The 24,985-nt window shown below is 37.2% G+C and overlaps 1 protein-coding gene across 1 annotated transcript in view; it reads right to left on the minus strand.

Moving 5' to 3' along the window:
* The window catches only part of PTCHD1 (patched domain containing 1), a 119,956-nt gene that overhangs the window by 58,962 nt on the left and 36,009 nt on the right, over positions 1-24,985 (minus strand). Inside the window, exon 2 of the mRNA XM_032226160.1 lies at positions 7,146-7,806. Within this exon, the coding sequence (XP_032082051.1) occupies positions 7,146-7,806 (661 nt within the window). The remainder of the gene's footprint in view (positions 1-7,145; positions 7,807-24,985) is intronic.

Genomic DNA, 24,985 nt, shown 5'->3' on the forward strand with positions numbered 1-24,985 from the left:
AAGGGAAAAAATGATGATTTTAAGGAGAGAAACCTTACCAGAAGCACGATTGACAATCAAAGATAAATTAATTAAAGTAGCAAATGGAGGGTGCCGAGATTACCTGAGAGATGCAACAAGTAACAAGGTGCGGAGAGATGTCCATAAAAACTTTTCCAAGGAAATAAACAGAAGATTAACTCCACAAATGGCAAAAGAAATAAAACTATATGCCTTCTGGAAGGATACAGGTTGATATATGAAAGTTGATAATAAAAAGTAGCTAAATTTGGTGATTAGTAAGTAGGAATTTAGTAATTTTTAGATTGCTTTGTTAAATAAATAGTTGATAATGGTAACAAGGTACATATTTATGTTGGCTGGAGGTGAGGAAGTTGGATATAAGTAGTAAATGATTTTGTTAACAAATATTAATGATAACAATAATAATGAAATGATAAGATAGAGTTAATTGTGTGTGTGTGTGTGTGTGTACTGGTTTAATATAAGGAATTTGGATATAAATTGCAAACAGTGACTTGGAAAAAAGGCTTAGAAATAATCGATAATGACAATAAGGTACACATATGTGTTGGCTTGATGAGAAGAAAGTGGATATAAACAGTAAAGGATTTTCGTAAATGATTTTGTTAACAAATATTAATGACAACAATAATAATGAAATGATAAGAGATGTAGTTAATGATATATATATATGTACTGGTTTAACGTAAGGAATTTGGATATAAATTGCAAACAGTGACTTGGAAAAAAAGGCTTAGAAATTTTGTTAATTAATCCTAATTTTGAATATGTTGTAAAGGTGTAATGTTATTGGATATATGAAAGTTGATAACAATTTTTTTTATAATTAATAAGTAGTACTTTAGTAACTTTTAGATTGTTATGTGAAATAAATAATCGATAATAGTAATAAGGTACACATATGTGTTGGTTTGATGAGAAGAAAATGGATATAAACAGTAAAGGATCTTCTGTTAACCAATATTAATTATAACAACTAATAATGGAATGATAATAAGGGATACAGTTAATTATTTGTGTGTGTGTGTGTGTGTGTGTGTGTGTGTGTGTACATACTACCATAACAAAAGGAACTGGACACAAATTGTAAACAGTGACTTGGGAAAAAAAGGGCTTAGAAACTTTGTCAACTAATCTTTATTTAGAATATGTTATAAAGGCTTAAGGTTATTGGATGATTTTTGTAATAACTAATGAAATGCCATCAGGTGGTTATGTTTTTAACTATGGATTATTTTAGGCAAAAGGACACTAAAACAACTTCAGTCAAATGAGAACTATGCTATGTTGATAGTAAGATTCATTAAGAATCTTTGACATTTGATATGAATATAAATAATGACTGTGGAAGAGATGCACAAAGCTAATTGTAACCAATTGACACACTTTCTACAAGATGTAATATAAGATGATGATTTTTTGTGTTGTTTGTTTAATAAAAATAAAAAATTCTTGCAAAAAATATTAGGAGGATTTGAATAAACTGGACAATTTTATTCTGACTTATTGAGCACTAAACAGCTTAGCTGAAAACAATTCCTTGAGTGAACAACAATGTGCTTGATTCTATTGTGAACAATGGAAAACTTAAAACTAAAGCCTTGACAAAGTTAACACTACTCCATTATAAAGTAAACATTGAAGTGCATTCATTGGTAGTGAATTAAACATTTGAAACTATGTTCTTAAGGGACAGACATTTTTATCCCTTATCCCAGTGGTGAGTTCCTACCAGTTCAGACCAGTTCGGCCGAATCAGTAGTACCTTGGCACTGTGGATCGCTGGAACTGGCAGTGACCCAGGCCTGCAAGGTCCTGAACCGGTTATCCGGCAGAGCAATAGGCACCACCATCTTGTTTTTGGCTTCTGCGCATGCACATAAGCATTTTTATAGTACTGCACATAAGTGCGCACAGCACACATCAAGCACATATGATGCATCCCTGAATGAATCAGCAGTAGCGGCTGCCGGAACCCACGACTGCCTTAACCCCATGATGTGCAAAAGGTGAGTGGGGCCCAGGCCCATTGTTTCAAAGGATATGAGAATTTAAGGAGTGAAATTCTCAAGTACCAAGAAACTTTATGACATCCATTTTGTACCTTAATATTTTGATGTTCCAAAAAGGAGTGAACAAAAAAATCGATTGTTCCCTGCCTTCTCCAAGGGAACTTAATGCAAAAGCTGATATTTCAGGTTTCCTATATTTTACGGGGGTGGGAGGTGTAGTGTCTCAATCAACATGCTGGATTTGTCAGCTGGAAAGCCAGTAGTCCAGATTCAAGACCTGAGTGCCACGTGATAGGATGAGCTCTGGTCCTTACCTCAGCTTTTGCCAAACTAGCAGTTCAAAAGCATGAAAATGTGAGTAGATAAATAGATACTTCAGTGGGAAGCTAACAGTGCTCCATGACATCATGCTGACCACATGACTGCAGAAATGTTTTTGGACAGTGCTGGCCCAATGGTTTTGAAATGGAGGTAAGCACCCCCTATGGTCGATGACTAGTGGAGTAAAATTCACTGGGACTCCTTTTTTTAACCTTTTAGTGGAGTCTAAACAATCAATATGGGTGTCAGGCCTGCAGTTATATCCCTTTTAGGATCTTTGGCCTGCCACACTCTCTCTTACTTCATTATGCTGTTTCATTAGTGTAGTAGTTGGGAGGGGGGAATAGAAAAGAGTAGAATTGTGAAATGTGTTGTTGTCATTCTTTTCTAGAAGCCAAGGTCATATTTTGTCTCCGCACCTCTGCACCTCACCGGAACTAGCTGGGTGGAGATGCCAGGGTGGAAGAAGAAGATTGGACTATGTGATGGATTTGTAGGTGTGGGAACAAGAACATGAACTTTCAACTGGGTGGGAATCCTAGGTAACTTCCAGAATTGGGATTCCACAGATGTGCTAAGATGTCTGACTTATTAAATTGGAACTTTAAGGATAGTTTTGCCTTGGACTCTGATTTAATTCTGCATGATATTTGGAATGCTGACAATGGGTGACCCATGTGTTGTTCACTTTGGGCACATATCTTTTACTTCCACAACCAATTAATGGATCAATTAATCACTTAACTGCCATAACCAAAATTCTTTTCCAGCAGTTTATCATAGAAGTAAAATATCTGTATTTAATAAAGTCCATAAATTAATAAAATATAATTTATATCTGTAGATATTTTCCTTATCCAGATTGGGGAAAATAATATGATTTATATAGCTGATTTAGTTTTGATCAAAGCATTGTCACTTTATATTCAGACAATGAATGGAACTCATGTAAGCATCAGATGTCTAACAACAAATCCTTGTAGTATGTTTCCTTTAGACCATGTGGTATTTATCTTATAGTCTGGATATAATATGGAATTGATATAAAACAATGTTTACCTACAGGGTTGCTTTCCTTATTTTCAGCTAAGCACATCTAAAGTCCACAGATACCTACTGCAAAGGATGAATCTATAACTGCTTTTCAATTAAAAGCAAGAAATAAGTACGGCTAATATATATTAATATTAACTTGAATGTATTTTTTAAAAGTCATAAAACCCTCTGAGAGATGTATAACACAGTACAAGATGTGAGAAAAGTATATGAGTTTCCTTATGCTAAAGCATAAAGATGCACTGTAAATTAAATATCAGTTCTCTATGAAATCAGTGCACTGAATCTGCTACAAATTAATAATGCTCTTGACAAAAGATGAATTGGGGTCCTGCAGTTTTTGTTTTCTAATATGTATGAGGAGCAGCAAAATTAAAGTATTGGATTTACAAAATATAGCCTCAGTAACTTTGAAATGCCATTTAGAATAGAATAGAATAACAGAGTTGGAAGGGACCTTGAGGTCTTCTAGTCCAACCACCTGCTCAGGCAGGAAACTCTACATCACTTCAGACAAATGGTTATCCAACATCTTCTTAAAAACTTCCAGTGCTGGAGCATTCACAACTTCTGGAGGCAAGTTGTTCCACTGATTAATTGTTCTAATTGTCAGGAAATTTCTCCTTAGTTCTAAATTGCTTCTCTCTTTGATTAGTTTCCACCTATTTAATCTTAGAACTCTCCTTGTTTTAACCCCTTGTATCAAAAGAAATGTCTTATCTCTTGTGACTTTGTGTCTAATCTATATATGTAAATTTATAGCATGTATAACATATTTAACATGGTGATTTTAATTTCTCCAGATGGCATCTTCAGTTATTTCAATTAATCATGTCCAACTGAATTCTAATAAATTTAGTAGTTTCAATCCAAAATTATGGTATTCTGTAGTAAATTAGGGGAAATTGATTTTTTCCTCCCCTAAGATTATAGAAAACAGTTCTAGAATCTGCTTTCAGAGGTAAAGTAGGTTGCAAATCTGAAATTAGAGAATTGCTTTCACATTTTTTAAAAAAGTAAACAACTGCAAATCAGCATAATATCTTTCTGTATGTTATTCATACTTTTATGATCTCAATGAAAAAAATAAAACTATGATTATTTATTATTATTCTCTTTTAAAAAGTCTGTTTAAAATAAAAGCCAATAGCATCTTGCTAAAGTATGGTGATTAGTGTGCTACTTTTATAAAACATGTATTATAATAAGAAAATATGTGCAAAATTATATATGTGAGCCAACCACAATTTCTGTACTGAAATATATTTTTCTCTATCATATCTTTCTCAGGTATTGTTTACGTTGTTCATAGTTGTGTAAAAAAAATTATGCGAATGGACCATCTTAGTTTCTATTCCTTATAACTTACTAAATAAAGACTCCCTTGAAGCCTCACGATGACTATATAGAATCATAAAACTGGAAGTTAACCCTCCTCCTCAGCAGAAACAATATTTTATAAATGGTAATGGAGCATACACTGAATTAAGATCAACTATCTATCCTGAGACAAAATGTGGCAATTTTCAATGAATTTCAATTTTCTTGGCAAAAGACGAGGGTCTGGATTTCCACAAAACTCCAATCACAAACTGTGGCCAGTGACATTTAAACAATTTAAACTGTTATGGAGGAACAGTCCTAAAATGGAGCAAGGACAAAATCCAGTTTCCTGTTATTTATATAAATCAGAAGTAGGCAAAATTTTCACCACAGTGCTTTGGAATATACAAAAATAAGAAGTATAAAGCACGTTAAAAATGTTAACGCAGTTGTTTCGTTTTGCCAAGAGAGACTAGGCAACAGAACTAAAGTTTTAAATTATTTCAAAGTATTAATATATCAGGGGAGAAGGCAGATTAGTATAGTACTAGCAATTTCCTGGGCCTAAAAAAACAGTTACGGCTATTAACAATAGAGGCAACAAGTCAAGAAGAGATAGCATTATGGGAGAGGAGAGACAACAGCACCTTTTTCTTGTCATTTTCTTTTCCCCCTCTTGAATAAACTGAACATCGGACAGGGGAACTTCTGCATCAGGTGGCAATTTCTATTCACATCACCACCAGGATAGGCAAAATGTTGGTGATGAACATAATCAGCTGACATAGAATCATTCTTGATTTGGTAGGTGATTTTAAAATATATGTAGCTACTACTGGTCAGCTGATAGACGATCAAACAAATAAGGTGAAATACCAATTTAGCTGCAGATGGCAAATACAAGTTCTATTGCTTGCACCAGCATATACTCCACACTTGAGTGTCTCCTTGCAATTTTACAGATTGCCCACCTGCTTCATGACACTGATAAATTTCTCTGCGCAATGCTAGCTTCCAACCTCTATCACAAATAACCTGCCAAATTGTCACAATAAACCTATGTCCAAATCTACAACTGTAACTATAAGTTCTGAAGTCCAATTAGCACAAGTCCATTATTTATATTTCTTGATTTATTACATGCATAGGCACTATCATCATTCCAATTTTTATTACATTATGTTCCAAACAGTCTGAAATAAATCCACAGCTAATACTAGCGTATTATTAAGTCTTCAGAACAATAACGCAACAGAAACCTGACTACCTTTCTATTTCCAATGATCAGAATTACTGGAAGAGAATATGTATAGTTTGGAGTTGAACTGTGGCGTATTTGATGCTGTCTGAGTCTGGATATTTACTTGCAGACATTTCATTATCCAATTAATAACATCATGGGGTGATGAAGATGTCACCTAGTTGGTTAATGAATATCTCAGTAAACAACCATGCTTAGATAGCACCAAGAACTCCAAAGAACACAGCTAGTTCTGATGTTTGTTTCTACCATAATACAGCCCCAATCCACCAATTCAAATTTTCTCAGAGGCATATCTTTGGCACTGAGAGATAACCTTTGCAATACTCCGTTCTACACTTCCTAATCCTGAGGGTTTGCGATATTGTATTTTCTAAGGAGTATATATAACAGCCGACCTAGTTGAAAGGTTGATTTATTTTATGGAAAAGACAGGGAATTACTCCTTTATACTTTCAATACAAGTTTCAACAATAAAATCTACAGTATTTAGGAATACATTTTCCTTCAGAAAATCTATTGCAAGTGTTTCACCACAAAATACTTTACACTCTTTCTTAAAACAACATAATTGGAGGCACTTAGAAACAAAATATTTAAAGGAATAGGCTACAAGTCCCCATATCTATCATGAAATTTGGATGCTTCATCCCATTTAGGTTGCTTATAAAAATAAAACAAACTATAGCATTTGTGTTCTTTTCATATTATACTTTCAATGAATGGAGCTCTACTTTTTCAAACTTAATTCAGATCTGGGTTTTAAAGTGAGCTGGAGAATTTTTAGGTGGCATGGATTAGACATATCTCCTACTTGAATTTAGCTAGATTAAATGGTCTTGGTTTATCTAAACCCCTTCCCTTTAAATTCCTTGTATTTTGAAGGAACTAATGTTGAATATGCCATAGCAAAGTAAACACAGATACTGATAGACAACAATTTCTGAAAATTTATTGACTACAAAATAAGCATAAATAAGGTATCCCAAATATGAATGATTGCTAATGATAAACAAAATGAGAGGGCTAGCAAATTGCTAGAGCACCTTACAATGTCCTCTTTTGTTTTCGTTATTTTGCCATAATAGAGTAGATCAAATAAATATTGCAGATAAATCCACAGTAATAACCGAATGAGATATAGTTACCTAACATGATGAAGGGAATTCCCAGGAAGGTAGAATTATATTTCCCACCAGTCAGATTAATGATTCCAGCTGCAGTGAGAGTGGCCAGAGTCACAGTTAACAAGCCAAGGAGGCCAAGCCAAGGTTTGCTGCGGACACAGTCTTGCATGGAACAACAGAGCATTGCCAAGGTCACCACAAGGACTAGGCTTGTGGTTAGGTAATGTTCTGATATCCTACTTGTCTTCTGGAAGTCTTTTTGAAGGGATGATGAAGTGAAAGGATACATTGTGACATTCCGGTTGTATTTCTGGAAAAGTTCTATTGTGTCACAGAAGTTGGATTCCCATTTTTCTGCTACAATGTCATTTAAGGAATTGATAGCCTGCAAGTAATAGGTAAGCTGAATGGCTTCGGCAGACTTAACTCGATCTTTGCTGTGCACAGTGACTCCACCAAGCTGGTGCCCATTATATACTTCCCTGCCATCCTTTAAGTGTGTGATTGGATATCTGATAGCAAAATTAGTTTGATTAGACAAGCGAGCAGCCTTTAGTTCCTTTAAGATATGTACAATATCATCCACTATGCAGGACTTGTCATTATTTAGGATGCAGATATGAGCAAATGTGTAATTGAAACCAGGTCTTTGTACTTGGATTCTGGTCACAGCAGAATGCAACTACAAGGGAGAGAGAGAAAAAAAACACACACATTATTTATCATCTGATAATTTTGCATTATAGCAAAAGAACAGCAGTGGCAATTAGAACAACATAATGTTTTCTTATCTACCCAAGCAAGCAGGATTTAATAAATAAAACAGTAATAAGTACTCTCTGAAAATTTTTAAAAAATGCATTAAAGTATTGTTATCATTCCCCAACACTATTTTGCACAACCTAATTAATTTCTGGCAAAAGAAACACCCTGGGTCCCAATTCGTTGCTCTGTCTTTTCATACATACAAATAGACTTCCCCCACCATTAAGAAACCAAACAAGTTTCAGTTCAGAAGTTCTCTCTCTATTAGGAGAAAGAAAGAACTTTGTTGCAATCAAATCAAAACTGCTTTCTTATCTAAAAGAAAATGAAACAAATAAATAATGTTCCTATACCATTAACTACAATTGTGTTTGAATCAAAATAGATTCGTGGTTAATGCATGGCCACATCCATGTATATTTCTTGGCAACAGCATATCAATTTGTCCAAGATGTTTTCTGACTCTCCAGTCTAATCTACAGCCCTGATACACTCTGATAGTCTCCCATCCAAGGACTTGCTAGGTGGTGACATACTATGTAGTCCCTGAATGATAGATTGACCAATATGCAACCCAAAGTGGTAGAAGTCCTTTGAAGATGGATTATTGTGTTTAAGATAATGTACCATTAGTTCTTCACTCATGATTACAATTGGGGCCATAATTTCAGTTGTAAATTAAGGCACCCATGTGATGGCCATGATTTTATGACTGTTATGTTGTTAAGAGAATAACATTATTGTAATTCTGAATCACACAATTGTTAAGCAAATCATGCAGTCATAAATCTGAATGCCTTCTCTCTCAAATGTGCATTTATTGCTGGAAACCAGCAAAAAAGTAGCAAATAGCAGTCCTGTGACTGTGGAGCATTGCAACCATTCGTAAATGTGAAGTAGATGCCAAGTGTTTGAAATGCAGTCATGTGGCTGTGGAAGAGGGCAGCATGACATTTTACAATGGCCAGAAGTGCTTTACAGTCCATAAAGCATCCTTTTTGAGGTCATGATAATTCGAAATAGTCGTTAAACGACCTATTAAAAAATTTCACAGAGCTGTTGGGTTTCCAAGGCAGACATGAACTAAGTTAAAGCTTTTGAAGTCTTGAGCAGTATAATTGGCTAGGAATTACTCTTTATTATAGTTTAGAAATGATAGCTCCTGCAAACAGCTCCTGCAAATATTGAGGTGAGGAATTAAGATTTTTTTTTAAATGTCCCAACTGGAGTTTTTGTTCTCCTTTCTCAAGCTAAGTGAATAGCTAGTACATGTTTATATGGTCTATATTCTTACTCTAAATCACTACTGATTTCCCTTTAATGAATTTGGACAGACATATAGAGCAGCCTAGAACTTTGAATTTTCTTCTGGTTTCCCAACTCAGTACTAATCAGATATAGTGGTTATATTACTATGTGAGTTAAATGTGAATAAAAAAAAACTGGAAGCATTTTGAAAATGAATCATTGTATCTGGTGTATATATATTTACCACATTTTATAGACTTTTTATTATTATTTTATTTCTGGATTATTTAGATAATAAACAGAAGATATTGTTGAAATAGATAATCCAGACTTATTTACTGCAGCAGCAATGAATTCTATTTTGTTTTACATCATAGCTCTGGAAAGCTAATGTACAAAAATCAAAATGGTAAATATTTACTTCTGGGAAGATGACTAACTGAACACACCAGGGGTGGGTTCCTGTACAGGTTGGTACCGGTTTGTTGCACACGTGCTTTGTTCCAATACAGCTGTAAGCCAGCAAATGCCTTCTGGAGTTGAACTCCAAAACTATCTGCATGCTAAAAGTTGGAAGGGAAGAGGCTGCAATCTGTTTGGGGTTGAAGAATTCGCTGTTTTGAAATTCACCTTTCAAATGTTTATGCTGACTTTTAATCTTTTTAAAGTCAACTTAAAAAGAGACTCTTCCTAGCTACAGCCTTTTTGAAGACTTGTGCCATTTTAGGGATTTCTTTTTGTCCCAAAGAACAAGGAACAAGGCTGCCAAGGCAAGCAAAATAAGGAAGTGTGGTGAGAAAAAAAAGCTGATGGGGAAAGATAAAGATTGAAAGCTGTGATTTTAGTTTACTATTACAGTAACTGGTAGCTTGATCTTCTTAGCTGTTGGTGGCTAAAATCTTCTGATTCTGATTAAAAGAGGAAGCCAAGATAGTGGAACAAAATATTAGAGATATATTTGAAAATACACTAATTGTTGACCAGCTGTTCTCTGATGATAAAAATTCTCTCAAATTACTTCTGCAATGCAAACATGTGGAGAATGTTACCAAACTGCTGGGGCAACTTCATACCATATTTTTCGGAGTATAAGAGCCACCAGAGTATAAGACGCACCAAGGTTTTGAAAAGGCAAATTAGAAAAAAGTGGTAGACAGAGGGAGAGAGAGAGAGAAATACAATAGGTAGGTAGGTAGGTAGGTAGGTAGGTAGAGAGAGAGAGAGAGAGAGAGAGAGAGAGAGTAGTTAGGTAGATAAAGAGATAGAGAAAGAGAGAGAAATAGAGAGAGAGAGATAAATACAGTAGCTAGGTAGGGGATAGAGAGTGTAGGTAGGTAGGTAGAGGAAGAGAGAGAGAGAGAGAGGGAGAGAGAGAGAGAGAGAGAGAGAGAAATATAGTAGCTAGGTAGGGGATAGAGAGTGTAGGTAGGTAGGTAGGTAGAGGAATAGAGAGAGAGAGAGATAAATACAGTAGCTAGGTAGGGGATAGAGAGTGTAGGTAGATAGGTAGAGGAATAGAGAGAGAGAAAGAGATAGAGAGAGAGAAGTACAGTAGATAGGTAGGGAGAGAGAGAGTAAATAGGTTGGTAGGTAGAGGGATAGAAAGAGAAAAAGAGAGAGAGAGAGAAATACAGTAGGTAGGTAGGGAGAGAGAGAAATAGAGAGAGCTGGACAGAGAAATATAGTAGGTAGGAAGAGAGAGAGACAGTAGGTAGGTTGATAGGTAGAGGCATAGAGAGGGAGAAAGAGAGAGAGAAAGAAAAATAGTAGATGGGTAGGGAGAGAGAGTAGGTAGGTAGGTAGGTATGTAGGTAGATAAGAGAGGGATAAAGAGAGATAGAGATACAGTAGATAGTTAGGGAAAGAGAGAGTAGGTAGGTAGGTAGGTAGATAGAGGGAGGGAGGGAGGGAGAGAGAGAGAGAGAGAGAGAGAGAGAGAGAGAGAGAGAGAGAAATACAGCAAGTAGGTAGGGAGAGAGAGAGAGTAGGTAGGTAGGTAGATGTTTCCAGGTGTATTTATCCATGTGCTGGAGAAGGAAATTGCTGACAATCTGCTGGCACAGCACTTGATCAATGTAATTCTCATCAATCAAAGAGCTTTCCAAAAGAAAAAAAAAGTTTTACACTTTGCAAACCTCCCAAAAACGGCCTGTTTTCCACAAAAATGCCCCCCCCTTTTTAAAGGGCATGAATAGCCTTGGAGGGGACTTGCAGAGTGCTCCTGGCAGGGTGGAGTGGGGGCAAAATGAGCAAAAACCGGCCCATTTTTCATGAAAACGAGCCCGTTTTTTGTCAAAAAAAATTGCATGCATAGCCTTATGGATAACCATTTTGGTTATCAACTATTGAAGCCTTTTCATATCCAATAACATACAAAAAGGAACAAACAGATATGGTGAAATATTGAATGCAAAGGGTGAACTTAAATCTATGCAAGAACTGGAACAGGACGGTTTAAAGATGAATTGGTTTTCATATGTGCAAATACATTCTAGATATGATAAAGACCTTAAAATGGAAGGTTTTCTTGATAAAATGACTGAGTTAGACAAAAATTTGATAGGTACTGATGAAAAGGTGATTAAAAAACTGTATGGATACTTACTAGAGGTTAAGTTAGAAGAACAAGTTAAAGAATCTATGATTGCTTGGGGGGGATTTTGGACATGGGATTGACTTAGAGAACTGGCAGAAATTGTGGTCTCAAAATTATAAAATGACAATGTCAACTGCATACAAAGAAAATTTGTATAAGATGTTTTACAGGTGGCATCCATCCCCGACGAGAATAGCAAGAATGTTCAAGAATAAATTGGAAAAGAGTTGGCAATGTTATCAGATATCGGGTTCATATTGTCATATGTGGTGGACTTGTACATATATCCTCTCCCACTCATGAAGGATATGCTAGCACACCTAGCCAAAAGGAGAATTTTTTCAAAGCTGGATTTAAGGGAGGCTTACTACCGTATCAGGATTAAGGAGGGAGATGAATGGAAAACGGCATTTAACACCCCTCTTGGATGCTATCAATTCAAAGTGCTACCATTTGGGATACAAGGGGCCCCTGCAGTATTTATGCAATTAATAAACGAAGTGTTGCGAGAGCATCTATATAAGGGCTGCATAGTCTATATTGATGACATTTTATTATATTCTGAGACCAAGGCAGAACATGTAAAACTAGTCTGGGCAGTTCTGAACAAACTTTGCTCTGCAAAACTTTATGCTAAACTCTCCAAATGCGAATTCCACCAAGAAAAAATTGATTACTTAGGATACAGCATTTCACACCAGGGTATAGAAATGGATCCTTTGAAAGTGCAATCGGTACTTGACTGGGAACCACCCAGAATACGCAAACAGTTGCAAAGCTTCCTGGGATTCGCCAACTTTTACTGGCAGTTTATCCCCCCTTTTGCCCAAATTGCTCTCCCCATCACCAAGATCTTAAAAACAAAGGGGGATGGTAACCCAAAACAGAAGCAGCTTTTGAACTGGACAATGGAATGCCAAGCGGCATTTGAAAAACTTAAACGGATGTTTTCGGCAGAACCAATCCTAAAGCACCTGGAAACAGAGAAACCAGTCGTCATACAAACAGATGCTAGTGATGTGACAATAGAAGCGGTCCTGCTTCAGAAAAATGAGGAAGACCAATTACAACCATGCGCTTAGTGGAAAATGAGACACTTTGGAGGACAATGACATCACCCAAACTTTTAAACAAGCTTTAACCACCGATGAATGGTTTTTGAGCCATAAAGACAGCTGCCTGATGAAAGATAACCTAGCTTGGGTGGGAGAGAAGTTGTATGTTCCAGCCAGCCAAAGACTGTACTTAATGGAAAGGTGCTCCAAACTAGCAGGACACTTTGGTTTTGTAAAAACTTTACATCTAATTAAAAAGCAATTTTGGTGGCCATCACTAAAAAAAGGACATAGAGAGCTATGTAGCCAGCTGCCCAATTTGTGTGGCAGCTAAAAGACGCCAAGGCAAAATGCCAGGACTGTTACAGGAGGTAGCCAAGTTTTCAGCATTCTGGAAGGAGATTGCTATGGATTTTATTGTCGAACTACCAGAAAGCGCAGGGAATACTGTCATTTGGGTCGTAACAGACTTGTTTTCAAAACAGACACATTTTATACCGTCCCAAACAATCCCAACTGCCAAAAGTCTAGCCAAGTTATTCCTGATATACATTTATCGCATTCATGGAGCCCCGCAGAGAATCATCTCCGACAGAGGGGTCCAATTCACCTCAAAATTTTGGGGGACATTCTTAAACTTACTTGGCACCACCCGAGGACAGAATTCCAGTCACCATCCATGCACCAATGGTCAAACTGAAAATCGGAAGGTATTGTTCTGGTTCTAGAACAATACCTAAGATGTTTTATTAATTTTCAACTGGGTTGATCTTTTACCTTTTGCAGAAGTGGCCTTCAATAACACTGTGCTCTCAAGCACTGGTTTCACCCCTTTTAGAGTAGCAACAGGCCAGGATTTCAACCCCATGCCTGAACTATCCACAGAAGAACATTGTGGCCAATCTCTACATGGAAAAGGTAGAAATAAAAGCCTTAGACTTCTTCACAAGAATTTCACCCACTCACTGGTATAGGTAAATGGACGATACTTGGATCAAGATCAAAAAACAGGAATTAGAAGTGTTTACCAAACATATCAACTCTGTGAACAGATACCTTAAATTCACATGGGAAGATGTTATGGAAAATAATCTAGCCTTCCTGGATTGTGCAGTGCACATTAAGGAAGACAGAAGTTGTAACATTGAAGTTTACAGAAAACCCACATACACAGATCAGTATTTACATTTTTATTCTTACCAAGAATCTTCAGAATCTTACTGAAGCACAAAATGGGAGTCATCAGAAGCCTACACCACCAAGCGGAAGGCCTGCTTACCAGCAAAGGTAGGAGAAAAAAACTAAAACACACCAAGGAAGCTCTCAGAACATGTTGCTATCCCAAGTGGGCCTTCATCAAATCTCAAAAAGACCCTACAGGAGCTCCTCCATAAAAGACAATGAAGAAAACAATAAATGAAGCAACATTGTCATTACAAGCTGAGGAGGATCTTCAGCCAACACATCATACATGCACACTTCAAACCCAAGATTACACTAAGGCAGAAGCTTGTCCATCCCAAGGATAAAATACCCAGACACCAGTGACATGCAGTGAGGTTTATGGCTGGTGAGGCAAGCGGGGAAAAGCTGCCCTGCCGCCCTGGCGCTATGTCTGACATAGAGGCGGGACGCCTCTATGTTGGACATAGCGGCAGGGCGGCTTTTGCCTCTAGCGCCGGGGCAGAGGGGCGGCTTTTGCCCTCTTTCAAGAAAGCTTTCCCTGGAAGCTTTGCGGGGAAACCCTGCAGGCCCCGGGAAGCGAGAGGTGCGGAGGGGATGCGGGAACGCGGAGGGGATCACAGAGCTGGAGGAAGAGGAGGAGGAGGGGGGAAGTAGAAGAGGAAGACTCCGGAGTTGGCTCACCTGCCCGTCTGTGAGCCGAGGTGGCGCAGTGGTTAAATGCAGCACTGCAGGCTACTGGTAGATCAGCAGTTCAGCGGTTCAAATCTCACCGGCTCAGGGTTGACTCAGCCTTCCATCCTTCCGAGGTGGGTAAAATGAGGACCCAGATTGTTGGGGGCAATATGCTGACTCTCTGTAAACCGCTTAGAGAGGGCTGAAAGCCCTATGAAGCGGTATATAAGTCTACTGCTATTGCTATTGCTATTGCTGTCAGGTGGCTCAAGCACTGCGTTCCCTCTGCCTTACCGCTGCTGCTTGCCTGCCTGGCTGTGATCACGGAGCCCCGTTGGGCAGTGGCGGCACTGACCCGGAGCTGGATCACGGGCGGGTGGCGCAAAGCAGGGGAAGTGACAGGCGGTGGGAGTGGGAGGCAGCCAGGCAGGGGCAATGCTCTGGAGCGCCCCCTCCACACTGCCTGCCTGCTTCGACTGCTGGGGAGCACCCTTACCTTCTTGCCTTGCTGCTCCCCTCTGCATCAAGGCTCACCGTGGGCAAAGAGTCTCCCCAGGGGATCCCGCTCAGCTCCCCAGAGCCTGGCTGGGGGTTGATGATGTCTGCGCTCTCCCCCCGCCCCCAAGTCCTTACCGATCTGCCAGTGCGCAAATCTCTTTTACAATAACCTCGCTATGTAGGACAAGCAGGGTGCCATGATCCTCCTTCCCACCCTTGGCGATCAGTCTTCCAAGTGGTCGTTGCCCCGGATCTACAAGCACGAACACCTGGGGGAAGGGAGGGAGGGGGATGTGAGTCAGGCTGCAATGAACAGCTGGTTTCGGATGAAGTGACAGGTGGTGGGAGCGGGAGGCAGCCAGCCAGCCAGGCAGGGGCGATGCTCCGAAGTGCCCCATCCATGCCACTTACCTGCTTCGACTGCCGGGGAGCGCCCTTGCCTTCTTGCCTTGCCCCTCCCCTGTGTCAAGGCGAACCGCGGGCAAAGGGTCTCCCCAGGGGGATCCCGCTCAGCTCCCCAGAACCAGCCTGGGGGTTGATGATGTCTGCGGGGCTTGGATGGGAAAGATGCACGCTCCCCCCACCCCCAGGTCCTTGCCAGTCTGCCAGTGCGCAAACCTCTTTTACAACAACCTCACTATATAGGACAAGCAGGGTGCCACGATCCTCCCTCCCACCCTTGGCGATCAGTCTTCCAAGCGGTCGTTGCCCCAGATCTGCAAGCAAGAACAGCCGGGGGGAGGGAGGAAAGGGGATGTGAGTCAGGCTGCAATGAACAGCTTCATTTTGGCCATGGTTTCGGATTGCAGAGGGGAGCGGTCCCAGCGTTGCAAAAAAAAAAAAAGTCATTTCACGTTAGCCCAGGAGGTGCCCAATCCAGCAGAAACTTTCTTGAAAGCAGACAAAAGCTGCCCTGGCACTAGAGGCAAAGCCACCCTGGCGCTATGTCCAAAAGCCCTGCTGCTATGTCCAAAAGCCCTGTTGCTATGTCCAAAAGCACTGCCGCTATGTCCAACATAAAAAAAGTGCCAGCCCACGTGCCAGCAGAGGCGGGTAAAACACACACGCACATACACACACACACACACAAATTGCTTACAATAATATAATCACTTACAAATTACATTAATTTTGAATTCCTCCCCCTCCCTCTGACCCACATACCTTTTCCAGCTGTTTCACAGAGGATTTCAACTCTGCTCTTGTCTGCCATGATGAAAATGTAAAAATGTAAAAGGAAAAAGGCAAGAGCTGCTGAGGTCAGGCTGGGTTAGCTGCTGCCAGAGTCTCCAATGGATGACTCTGCTTAACTGTTTAAAAAAGCCTCTAAAAAAGTGCCCTGTACAGGAGGAGGCGAGAGAACCACATGCCTCATCTACATAAGGAATTTTTTGGCTTTTAACCCTTGCTTAACTCTGCCTGAGTGATCATAAAGATAGACTAAATGAGGCACGTGGTTCTCCCGCCTCCTCCTGTAGAGGGGACTTTTTTTAGAGGCTTTTTTAAACAGTTAAGCACTAAGCAGAGTCATCCACTGTGACTCTGGCAGCAACTACCTCAGCCTTTTTCCTTTTACATTTACTCTATCATCTCTAAAGGGTAAGGCTTTTATTGATATCAAATTCTCTTTTCCCTACACCTCCCCATGGCAGGGCAGGACTAAACATATCTCTCTGCACTTTATTTTTTTCCCCTTCCCTGCTTGGCACAAGGAGTGGCAGTCAGTTCGCTTCTTCTCTTCAGTGAGGAAAGAAAGACCCATGGGAGCTGCTGAATGGCCATTGCTGCGCTCGACCTGGCAAGGTTGCCTTCTTGAAAAACCGGGCTTGTTCACAGCCCTCTTTGCCACTCTGCTCCCTTAGTCTTGGTGCAAAAGCAGGTGCCAGGTTCCCAGCTACCATATCTCTTTGCTGCATGACAGATCTGGGCAGATTGGAGGTGGGGGTGGAGGAAGAGAAGAGGAACAGTCTCCTCTCCACAAAGGCTTTTCTAAGGGCACTAGATTGGGAAGTTAAAAACCTGAAATGGGATACAATCAAGCACCTGAGATTGCTTCGCTGCCACCCCAAAATGCTGTTACTGAGATCTCTGCCTGGAACTGCCCGAGAAGGTGCAGGTGAAGTGGGCTCTGCAGAGATCACTGTAACAACATTTTTGGGTGGCAGCGCAGCAATCCAAAGCCAAAGCTTTTGAATCAAGCTAGATTGTACCCCGTTTCAGGTTTTTAACTTCCCGATCTTGCGCCCAGAGAAATCTAGCATCTCTGAGCCACCTCTCATTTGCAGGAGGAAGAGGAAGGCGGCATATACAAAAGCCTCTGAGTAACTGAAGAAAAGAGGAGTGATCCTTTATATTAAAGATACAATACCAGTGGAACAAATTTATACCAATGACGATGGAAGAATTTTGAAATTATGGACAATAATAAGAAAATGCTTCTAATAGAAATCGATGTGCCTAATGATAAACAATATGAATTCTACAGAAAATTACACAGGAAAATAATGGATTTGGATTACTTAAACATTTGTATGATGGGAGATTTTAATGGAATTGTAGATAATAATATGGACTATTACTCACAAAAAACAATAAAGTCAAATAGAAAGATACTCCCTAAATCCTTTTTTAAAATGACTGATGAGACCGGTTTAAAGGATGTTTGGAGAGAGAGAAATCCTACTAAAAACAATATACTTTTTATTCAAACAGACATTTATCTTATTCTAGAATCAAACTAAGAATTATAGACCAATTTCTTTATTAAACTCAGATTATAAGCTATTTGCATCTATACTTGCAGAGAGACTCAAAAAATATTTAAATAGCTTTATCCACTCAGACCAAAATGGTTTTTTACCCAAGAGACAAATTAAAGACAATATGAGAATGATTTTGAATACTTTGGAATATTATGAGGCTCATCCTGAAAAACAAATGGCTTTGATGTTTCTTGATGCACAAAAGGCCTTTGACAACGTGAACTGGCAATTTATGTTTCTACAATTGGAGCAGATGAACTTTGGTAAGAAATTTATCCAAACCATACAAATGGTATATCATAAACAAACAGCAAAGGTAATGGTAAATGGAGAATTGACAGATTCTATTGAAATAAAGAGAGATACGAGACAAGGTTGCCCATTATCACCATTACTCTTTGTCTTAACATTAGAAGTTTTAAATAGAAAGATTAGAGAAGAAGAAGAAATAAGAGGAATGAAAATTAAAAAAGAAGAATATAAGCTACAAGCGTTTGCAGATGATTTGGTTTTTATTCTTGAAGATCCACTAGAAACAGCACCCAAACTGTTAGAAAGAATAGAGGAATATGGAAAAGTAGCAGGTTTGAAAATAAACAAAGACAAAACAAAGATTTCGACAAAGAACATACCAGCAAGACAAAATGAAGAGTTGTCAGAAGCTTTGCAGATTGAAATCACAAGCAAGGTTAAATATTTGGGGATATATTTATCACCTAGATGCAGTACTCTTAAGGAGGACAACTATACTAGACTAAAACAACAAATTGTGACTGACTTGATGAAATGGGAAAATCTACAACTATCAATGATGGGAAGAATCTCTACAATCAAAATGAATATTTTACCTAGAATTTTATACCTGTTCCAGACAATCCCAATCAGACTAGGTAAGGATTTTTTTCAAGATTTAAATAAAATAGTTTTGAAGTTTATCTGGCAAGGGAAAAAAGCAAGAATAAAACTCAAACTGTTACAAGATGCTAGAACTAGAGGAGGACTGGGCTTACCTGATTGGGAGTTATATTATCAAGCAACAAATTGGATGTGGATTAAGGAGTGGATAACACTAAAAAACTCTAGATTATTGAATGTAGAAGGTCATGATTTACTGTTGGGATGGCATGCTTTTTTATGGTATAAGGGAACTAAAGCACATGGCTATTTCAGAAGACATTATATAAGGAAGGCCTTGTTATTAAATTGAGAAAAGGTTAAAATATTACACTACTGGATGTGGATATCAACGATTGAAGCATTTTCATATCCAATAATATATAAAAAGGAACAAACAGTTAGATATGTTGAAATATTGAAGGCAGAGGGTGAACTCAAATCTAAGAGTTGAAACAAGAAGGGATAGAAATGAATTGGTACTCATATGTACAGATACAATCTAGATATAATGAAGATAGAAAATCAAAAGGTTTTTACAATAAAATGACTGAGTTAGATAAAATCCTAACAAGTACTGATGAAGAAGTAATAAAAAAAACCTATATGGATATTTATTGGAGGTTAAATTACAAGAGGAACAAGTTAAAGAAACCATGATAGCTTGGGGAAAAAACTTTAGGCATGGGATTGATTTAGAGAAATGGCAGAAATTGTGGTCTCAAAATTATAAAATGACAATGTCTACTGCATATAGAGAAAATTTGTATAAGATGTTTTACAGGTGGCATCTACCCCCAACGAGAATTGCAAGAATGTCCAAGAATAAATCAGAAAAGTGTTGGAAATGTCATCAGATACCGGGCTCATATTACCACGTGGTGTACTTGCATTGAGACTAAAAGATACTGGACTAAAATCCACATATGGTTGGACAAAATGATACACAAACACATAGATCTTAAACTAGAGATCTTTTATTGGGAATTATACCAGAAATCTATAACAAAGACTTAAAATGTTTGATTGTAAACATTTTAAGAGCAGCCAGAATCGTATTCGCAAAAAACTGGACAAATGAAAAAATACCAAAACAGGAAGAAGTTATTCGAAAAATAATGGAGTGTGCTGAAATGAGTACATTGACATTTGAAATTAGAGAACAAGAAGATGAGCAATTTTATAAGATATGGGACTTTTTTTATCAGTGGCTGGGGGGAAAACCTGGTAATGAAAAATATTTTACTTATGTTTTAACTGAAGGAGTTAAGTGATAATACAATTATGCTGTGAAATAGATTAACAATGATACAATGAAAGACTGATACATATATGAATTGAATACTTTAGAACTTTTTGTTTTAAAATCGATAAGAATAACAATGAATTTATGTATACTTGATAGAGGATTGGTAATATAATGTATAACCCTAAGTATATATTATAAAGATATCTTGTTGTTGACAAATAATTTTAATAAGGAAGTAATTAAAAATTGGTATATATATGAAGTGACTATTTAGAATACCTTGTTGAAAAATGAAGGAATAACATCTTTGTTTGAATGTATGATGTACAAGGACAATAATGAATATAAGCATACTCGATAGTTGATTGGTGGGATGATGCATAATTGAAAACAGTGATATACAAATATAAATGGTTGGTAAATCTCTTTCATATCGGGATATGTGATTATATAAAGGTATATTGTTACTAAACAGACAATCAAGAATGTAAGGGAATTTGGTTTATTGAAAAAAATATTAATTGTAATTGAATATACATTGTACAATGAAAGTGAGGTATTTAGTTATATTAGATGAAAAATTTGTGATTGTAAATGTAACTGAGAATATGGATGCAAAAACACTTGTAACCAAACGACATGCTGTATGTAATGGATGAGATCTTTTTTTAATATTGTTTTTTATGTTTAAAAATAAAAAAAACAGATGGATAAAAAATATGATATGGGTAGCGACTGAATCGGCCTATAACATACAGGAAATTGAGATTGAAACAAGTACTTGGGCAAACCACAACCCAATGATAATTAAATGGAAAGGACAAAGAAAAAGATCTAGGTGGACATTAAACAACGCTATATTAAAAGAGAAAGACTTTGTACAGAAAATGGAAAAGGAATTGGCCTTTTTCTTTAAAGAAAATAGAAAAAAGGAGACATCAATGCAGAACCTCTGGGACACAATGAAGGCCTATACCAGAGGCCTGATAATTGACTATACAAGGAAGAGAAATATAAAAAAAGGACAAACACTTAAAGGACTTGACAATGAATATAAGGGTCTTGAAAAAGAACTACAGAACTCCCCACAAAAGAAGGACATTAAAGTAAGAATAGATACGATTAAACACAAAATTGGGTTAATGGAAAAAGAGGAATTAGCCCCCAAAATTAGGGGTGCTAAACAGAATTACTTTGAAAATGCTAATAAACCAGGCAGATGGTTGGCATACAAACTGAGAAAAGAGAGAGACTCAAAGAAGATATTGCAGTTAATGGATGATCAAGAGCAAATCTGTTATGGGAATAAAGAGAAGAAAAAAAATTATACAAGACTACTACTGTAAACTATATGATCATGAGAATACAGAAGAGGCAGGAGTGAAACAATACTTACAGGAAGCCAACTTACCCCAGATACCCAAAGAAACTGTAACAATGCTATAAGGCAAAATAACTGATGGAGCTAACCGAAGCACTTAAAAAACAAAAGAACGGGAGGGCCTGGGTCCGGATGGGCTACCAGCGGAATTTTATAAAGACCCTGCAGGAATCGTTGTCTCTCCCATTATTAGAAGTTATAAATGAGGTGACATCAGAAAGGAGAATGCCCAAAACATGGTCAGAAGCATATATTTTACCAAAGGAGGAGGCTGATTTACTACAAATTAAGAATTACAGACCAATCTCCCTGTTAAATTCAGATTATAAATTGTTTGCCTCAATATTGGGAGAACGACTTAAAAAATACTTAAGTAGTTTCATTCACTCTGATCAAAATGGGTTTCTGCCAAAGAGGCAAATTAAAGATAAGAGGATAATCTTAGATACTTTGGAATATTATGAGGCACATCTTGAAAAACAATTGGCATTGATGTTTTTGGATGCTCAGAAGGCATTTGACAACATGAATTGGCGCTTTATGCTGTTACAACTGGAACAGATGGGCTTTGGTGAGAAATTTACTCAAGCCATACAAACTATATATTATAAACAAACAGCTAAGATAATGATAAATGGAGATTTGACAGAGTCTATTGAAATAAAGAAAGGAACGAGACAAGGCTGCCCATTATCACCACTACTTTTTGTCTTAACATTAGAAGTTTTAAATAGAAATGTCAGAGAAGGAAAAGAAATAAAAGGAATGAAAATCAAAAAGGAAGAATACAAGTTACAAGCATTCGCAGATGACTTCATTCTAGAGGATCCATTAGAAACAGCACCTAAATTGATAGAAAGAATAGAAGAATATGGAAAAATAGCAGGATTAAAAATAAATAAAGACAAAACAAAGATCTTGACAAAGAATATGTCAACAAGACAAAAAGAAGAGTTGGCGGAAACCTTGGAGATGCAAGCTACGAAGAAGGCTAAATATTTGGGGACAATATTAAATATTAAAGACAACTACTATAAACTCAAACAACAGATCGCAATGGACCCAAAGAAATGGAAAAATCTACAACTTTCGATGATAGGGAGAATGTCTACATTTGAAATGAACATTCTACCTAGAATTTTATATCTGTTCCAGACGATTCCAATGAAACTAGGGAAGGGATATTTTGATGACTTAAATAAAATAGTGTTGAAGTACATATGGCGGGGGGGGGGGGAAGCAAGAATAAAACTAAAATTGCTACAAGATGCAAGAACAAGAGGAGGATTGGGCCTGCCCAATTGGGAACTATATCACCAGGCAGCAAGTTTGATGTGGGTTAAAGAATGGATAACACTAAGGAATACCAAATTATTGACCCTTGAAGGACATGATCTATTGTTGGGATGGCATGCCTTTTTATGGTACAAGGGAAGTAAAACACAGGGGTATTTTAGAAGACATTATCTACAGGAAGCTTTGCTACTAAATTGGGAGAAGATTAAAAGACAATATTATTTAAAAATTCCAGTCTGGCTATCAACTATTGAAGCCTTTTCATACACAATAATATACAAAAAGGAACAAACAGTTAGATATGATGAAATATTGAATACAGAGGGTGAATTTAAATCTATGCAAGAACTGGAAAAGGAAGGTATAAAGATGAACTGGTTTTCATATGTGCAAATACAATCTAGATATGACAAGGATCGTAAAGAGGAAGGTTTTTATGATAAAATGATGTAGTTAGATAAAATTTTGATGGGTACTGATAAAAAAGTAATTAAAAAAACTTTATGGACACTTACTAGAGGTTAAGTTAGAAGAAGAACAAATTAAAGGAACTATGATAGCTTGGGGGGGGGATTTGGGGCATGGGATTGAATTAGAGAAGTGGCAGAAATTATGGTCCCAAAATTACAAAATGACAATGTCAACAGCATATAAAGAAAATTTGTATAAGATGTTTTACAGAATAGCAAGAATGTTCAAGAATAAATCAGAAAAGTGTTGGAAATGTCATCAGAAACCGGGTTTATATTACCATTGCGCAGAAGCTAAAAGATATTGGACTAAGATCCACACATGGTTGGAGAAAATGACACAAAAACGTATAGTCTTTAAACCAGAGACTTTTTTATTGGGAATTATACCAGAAATATATAATAGAGACTTGAAATATTTGATTGTAAATGTTTTAACAGCAGCTAGAATTGTATTTGCAAAAAAATTGGAAAAATGAGAAAATACTAACGCAGGAGGAAACTATTCAAAAAAGTATGGAATGTGCGGAAATGAGTAAATTGACATTTGAAATTAGAGAACAAGAAGATGAACAATTTTGCAAGGTTTGGGATTTGTTTTATCAATGGTTAGATAAAAAATCATGGTAATGGAAAAAGTGGGAGAACTTTTTATATTTTAAGAATAATAGAATTATACATACAATATTATGAGGCTTTAGCACTGTTAAACAGATTAGAATGATATAATGGAATGATGTATGTATGATTTCAATATATAGAATATTTTGTTTAAAACATAGTGATAATGATTGGAGTTAAACTATTGATGCAAAATGATGTATGTATGGATTTAATATTTAGAATATCTTGTTTAAAATTAAGGAATAATAATTACAGTTCAAAAATTGACATATAACAATAATGTACTTATGTTTACCTAATGAACAATTTGTGATTCGATATATAATTGTAAGTGCTGACCATGGAAAGGACGCACAAAATCTTGTAACCAAACAACATGCTATATGAAACGGAAGAAGGTTGTATGTGTTTTATGTTTTTGTTTGTTTTTGTTTTTATTTCTTTAAAAATAAGCCATGCTTTTGGGCAGCAGTTTTCGGCAGGTTCCAAGCCCTCCTCCTCCTTCAAATGAGAGGAGCCTCAGAGATGCTAGATTTCTCTGGGCGTTAGATCGGGAAGTTAAAAATCTGGAATGGGGTACAATCAAGCTTGATTCAAAGCCTTCTGCCCCCTGGAAAAAAGAGCAGCTCCACTCTCACACTCTTCTTGCTGACGCTGCTCGGCCTGCTACATTTGGAATATAAGACGCACCCAGATTTTCACCCTCTTTTTGGGGGTAAAAAGGTGCGTCTTATACTCTGAAAAATATGGTAATTAGAAAAACTCTACTTCAAATATGGTTAAAAATTAAAGCAAAACATTACAACAAAATTCTGATCTGGCTATCTACCATGGAAGCTCTGATATACACAAACGCATTGGACATAAGCAAGATAATAAGATATGAAGACATATTAGATAACCAAGAAAGGTTAAAAACAAGGCAAGGATTGAAAGACAAAAGAATAGACATAGGCTGGTGGCCTTATTTACAAATACCAGCAAGGTATAAAAAAGACAGAGAAAGTGATGGATTCTATAAGGAGCCACAAAAACTGGATAAAATTCTACAGGGAATCAAAGAAAAATTGATTAAAAATATATCATTATTTATTAAGATTTAAAATGGAAGAAGAAATGGTGAAAGAAACGATAACAGGGGTAACAAATTTTGGGTATACTATAGA

Source organism: Thamnophis elegans, chromosome 11 (genome assembly GCF_009769535.1).
Source record: "Thamnophis elegans isolate rThaEle1 chromosome 11, rThaEle1.pri, whole genome shotgun sequence".
In the NCBI taxonomy this organism is placed as follows: domain Eukaryota; kingdom Metazoa; phylum Chordata; class Lepidosauria; order Squamata; family Colubridae; genus Thamnophis; species Thamnophis elegans.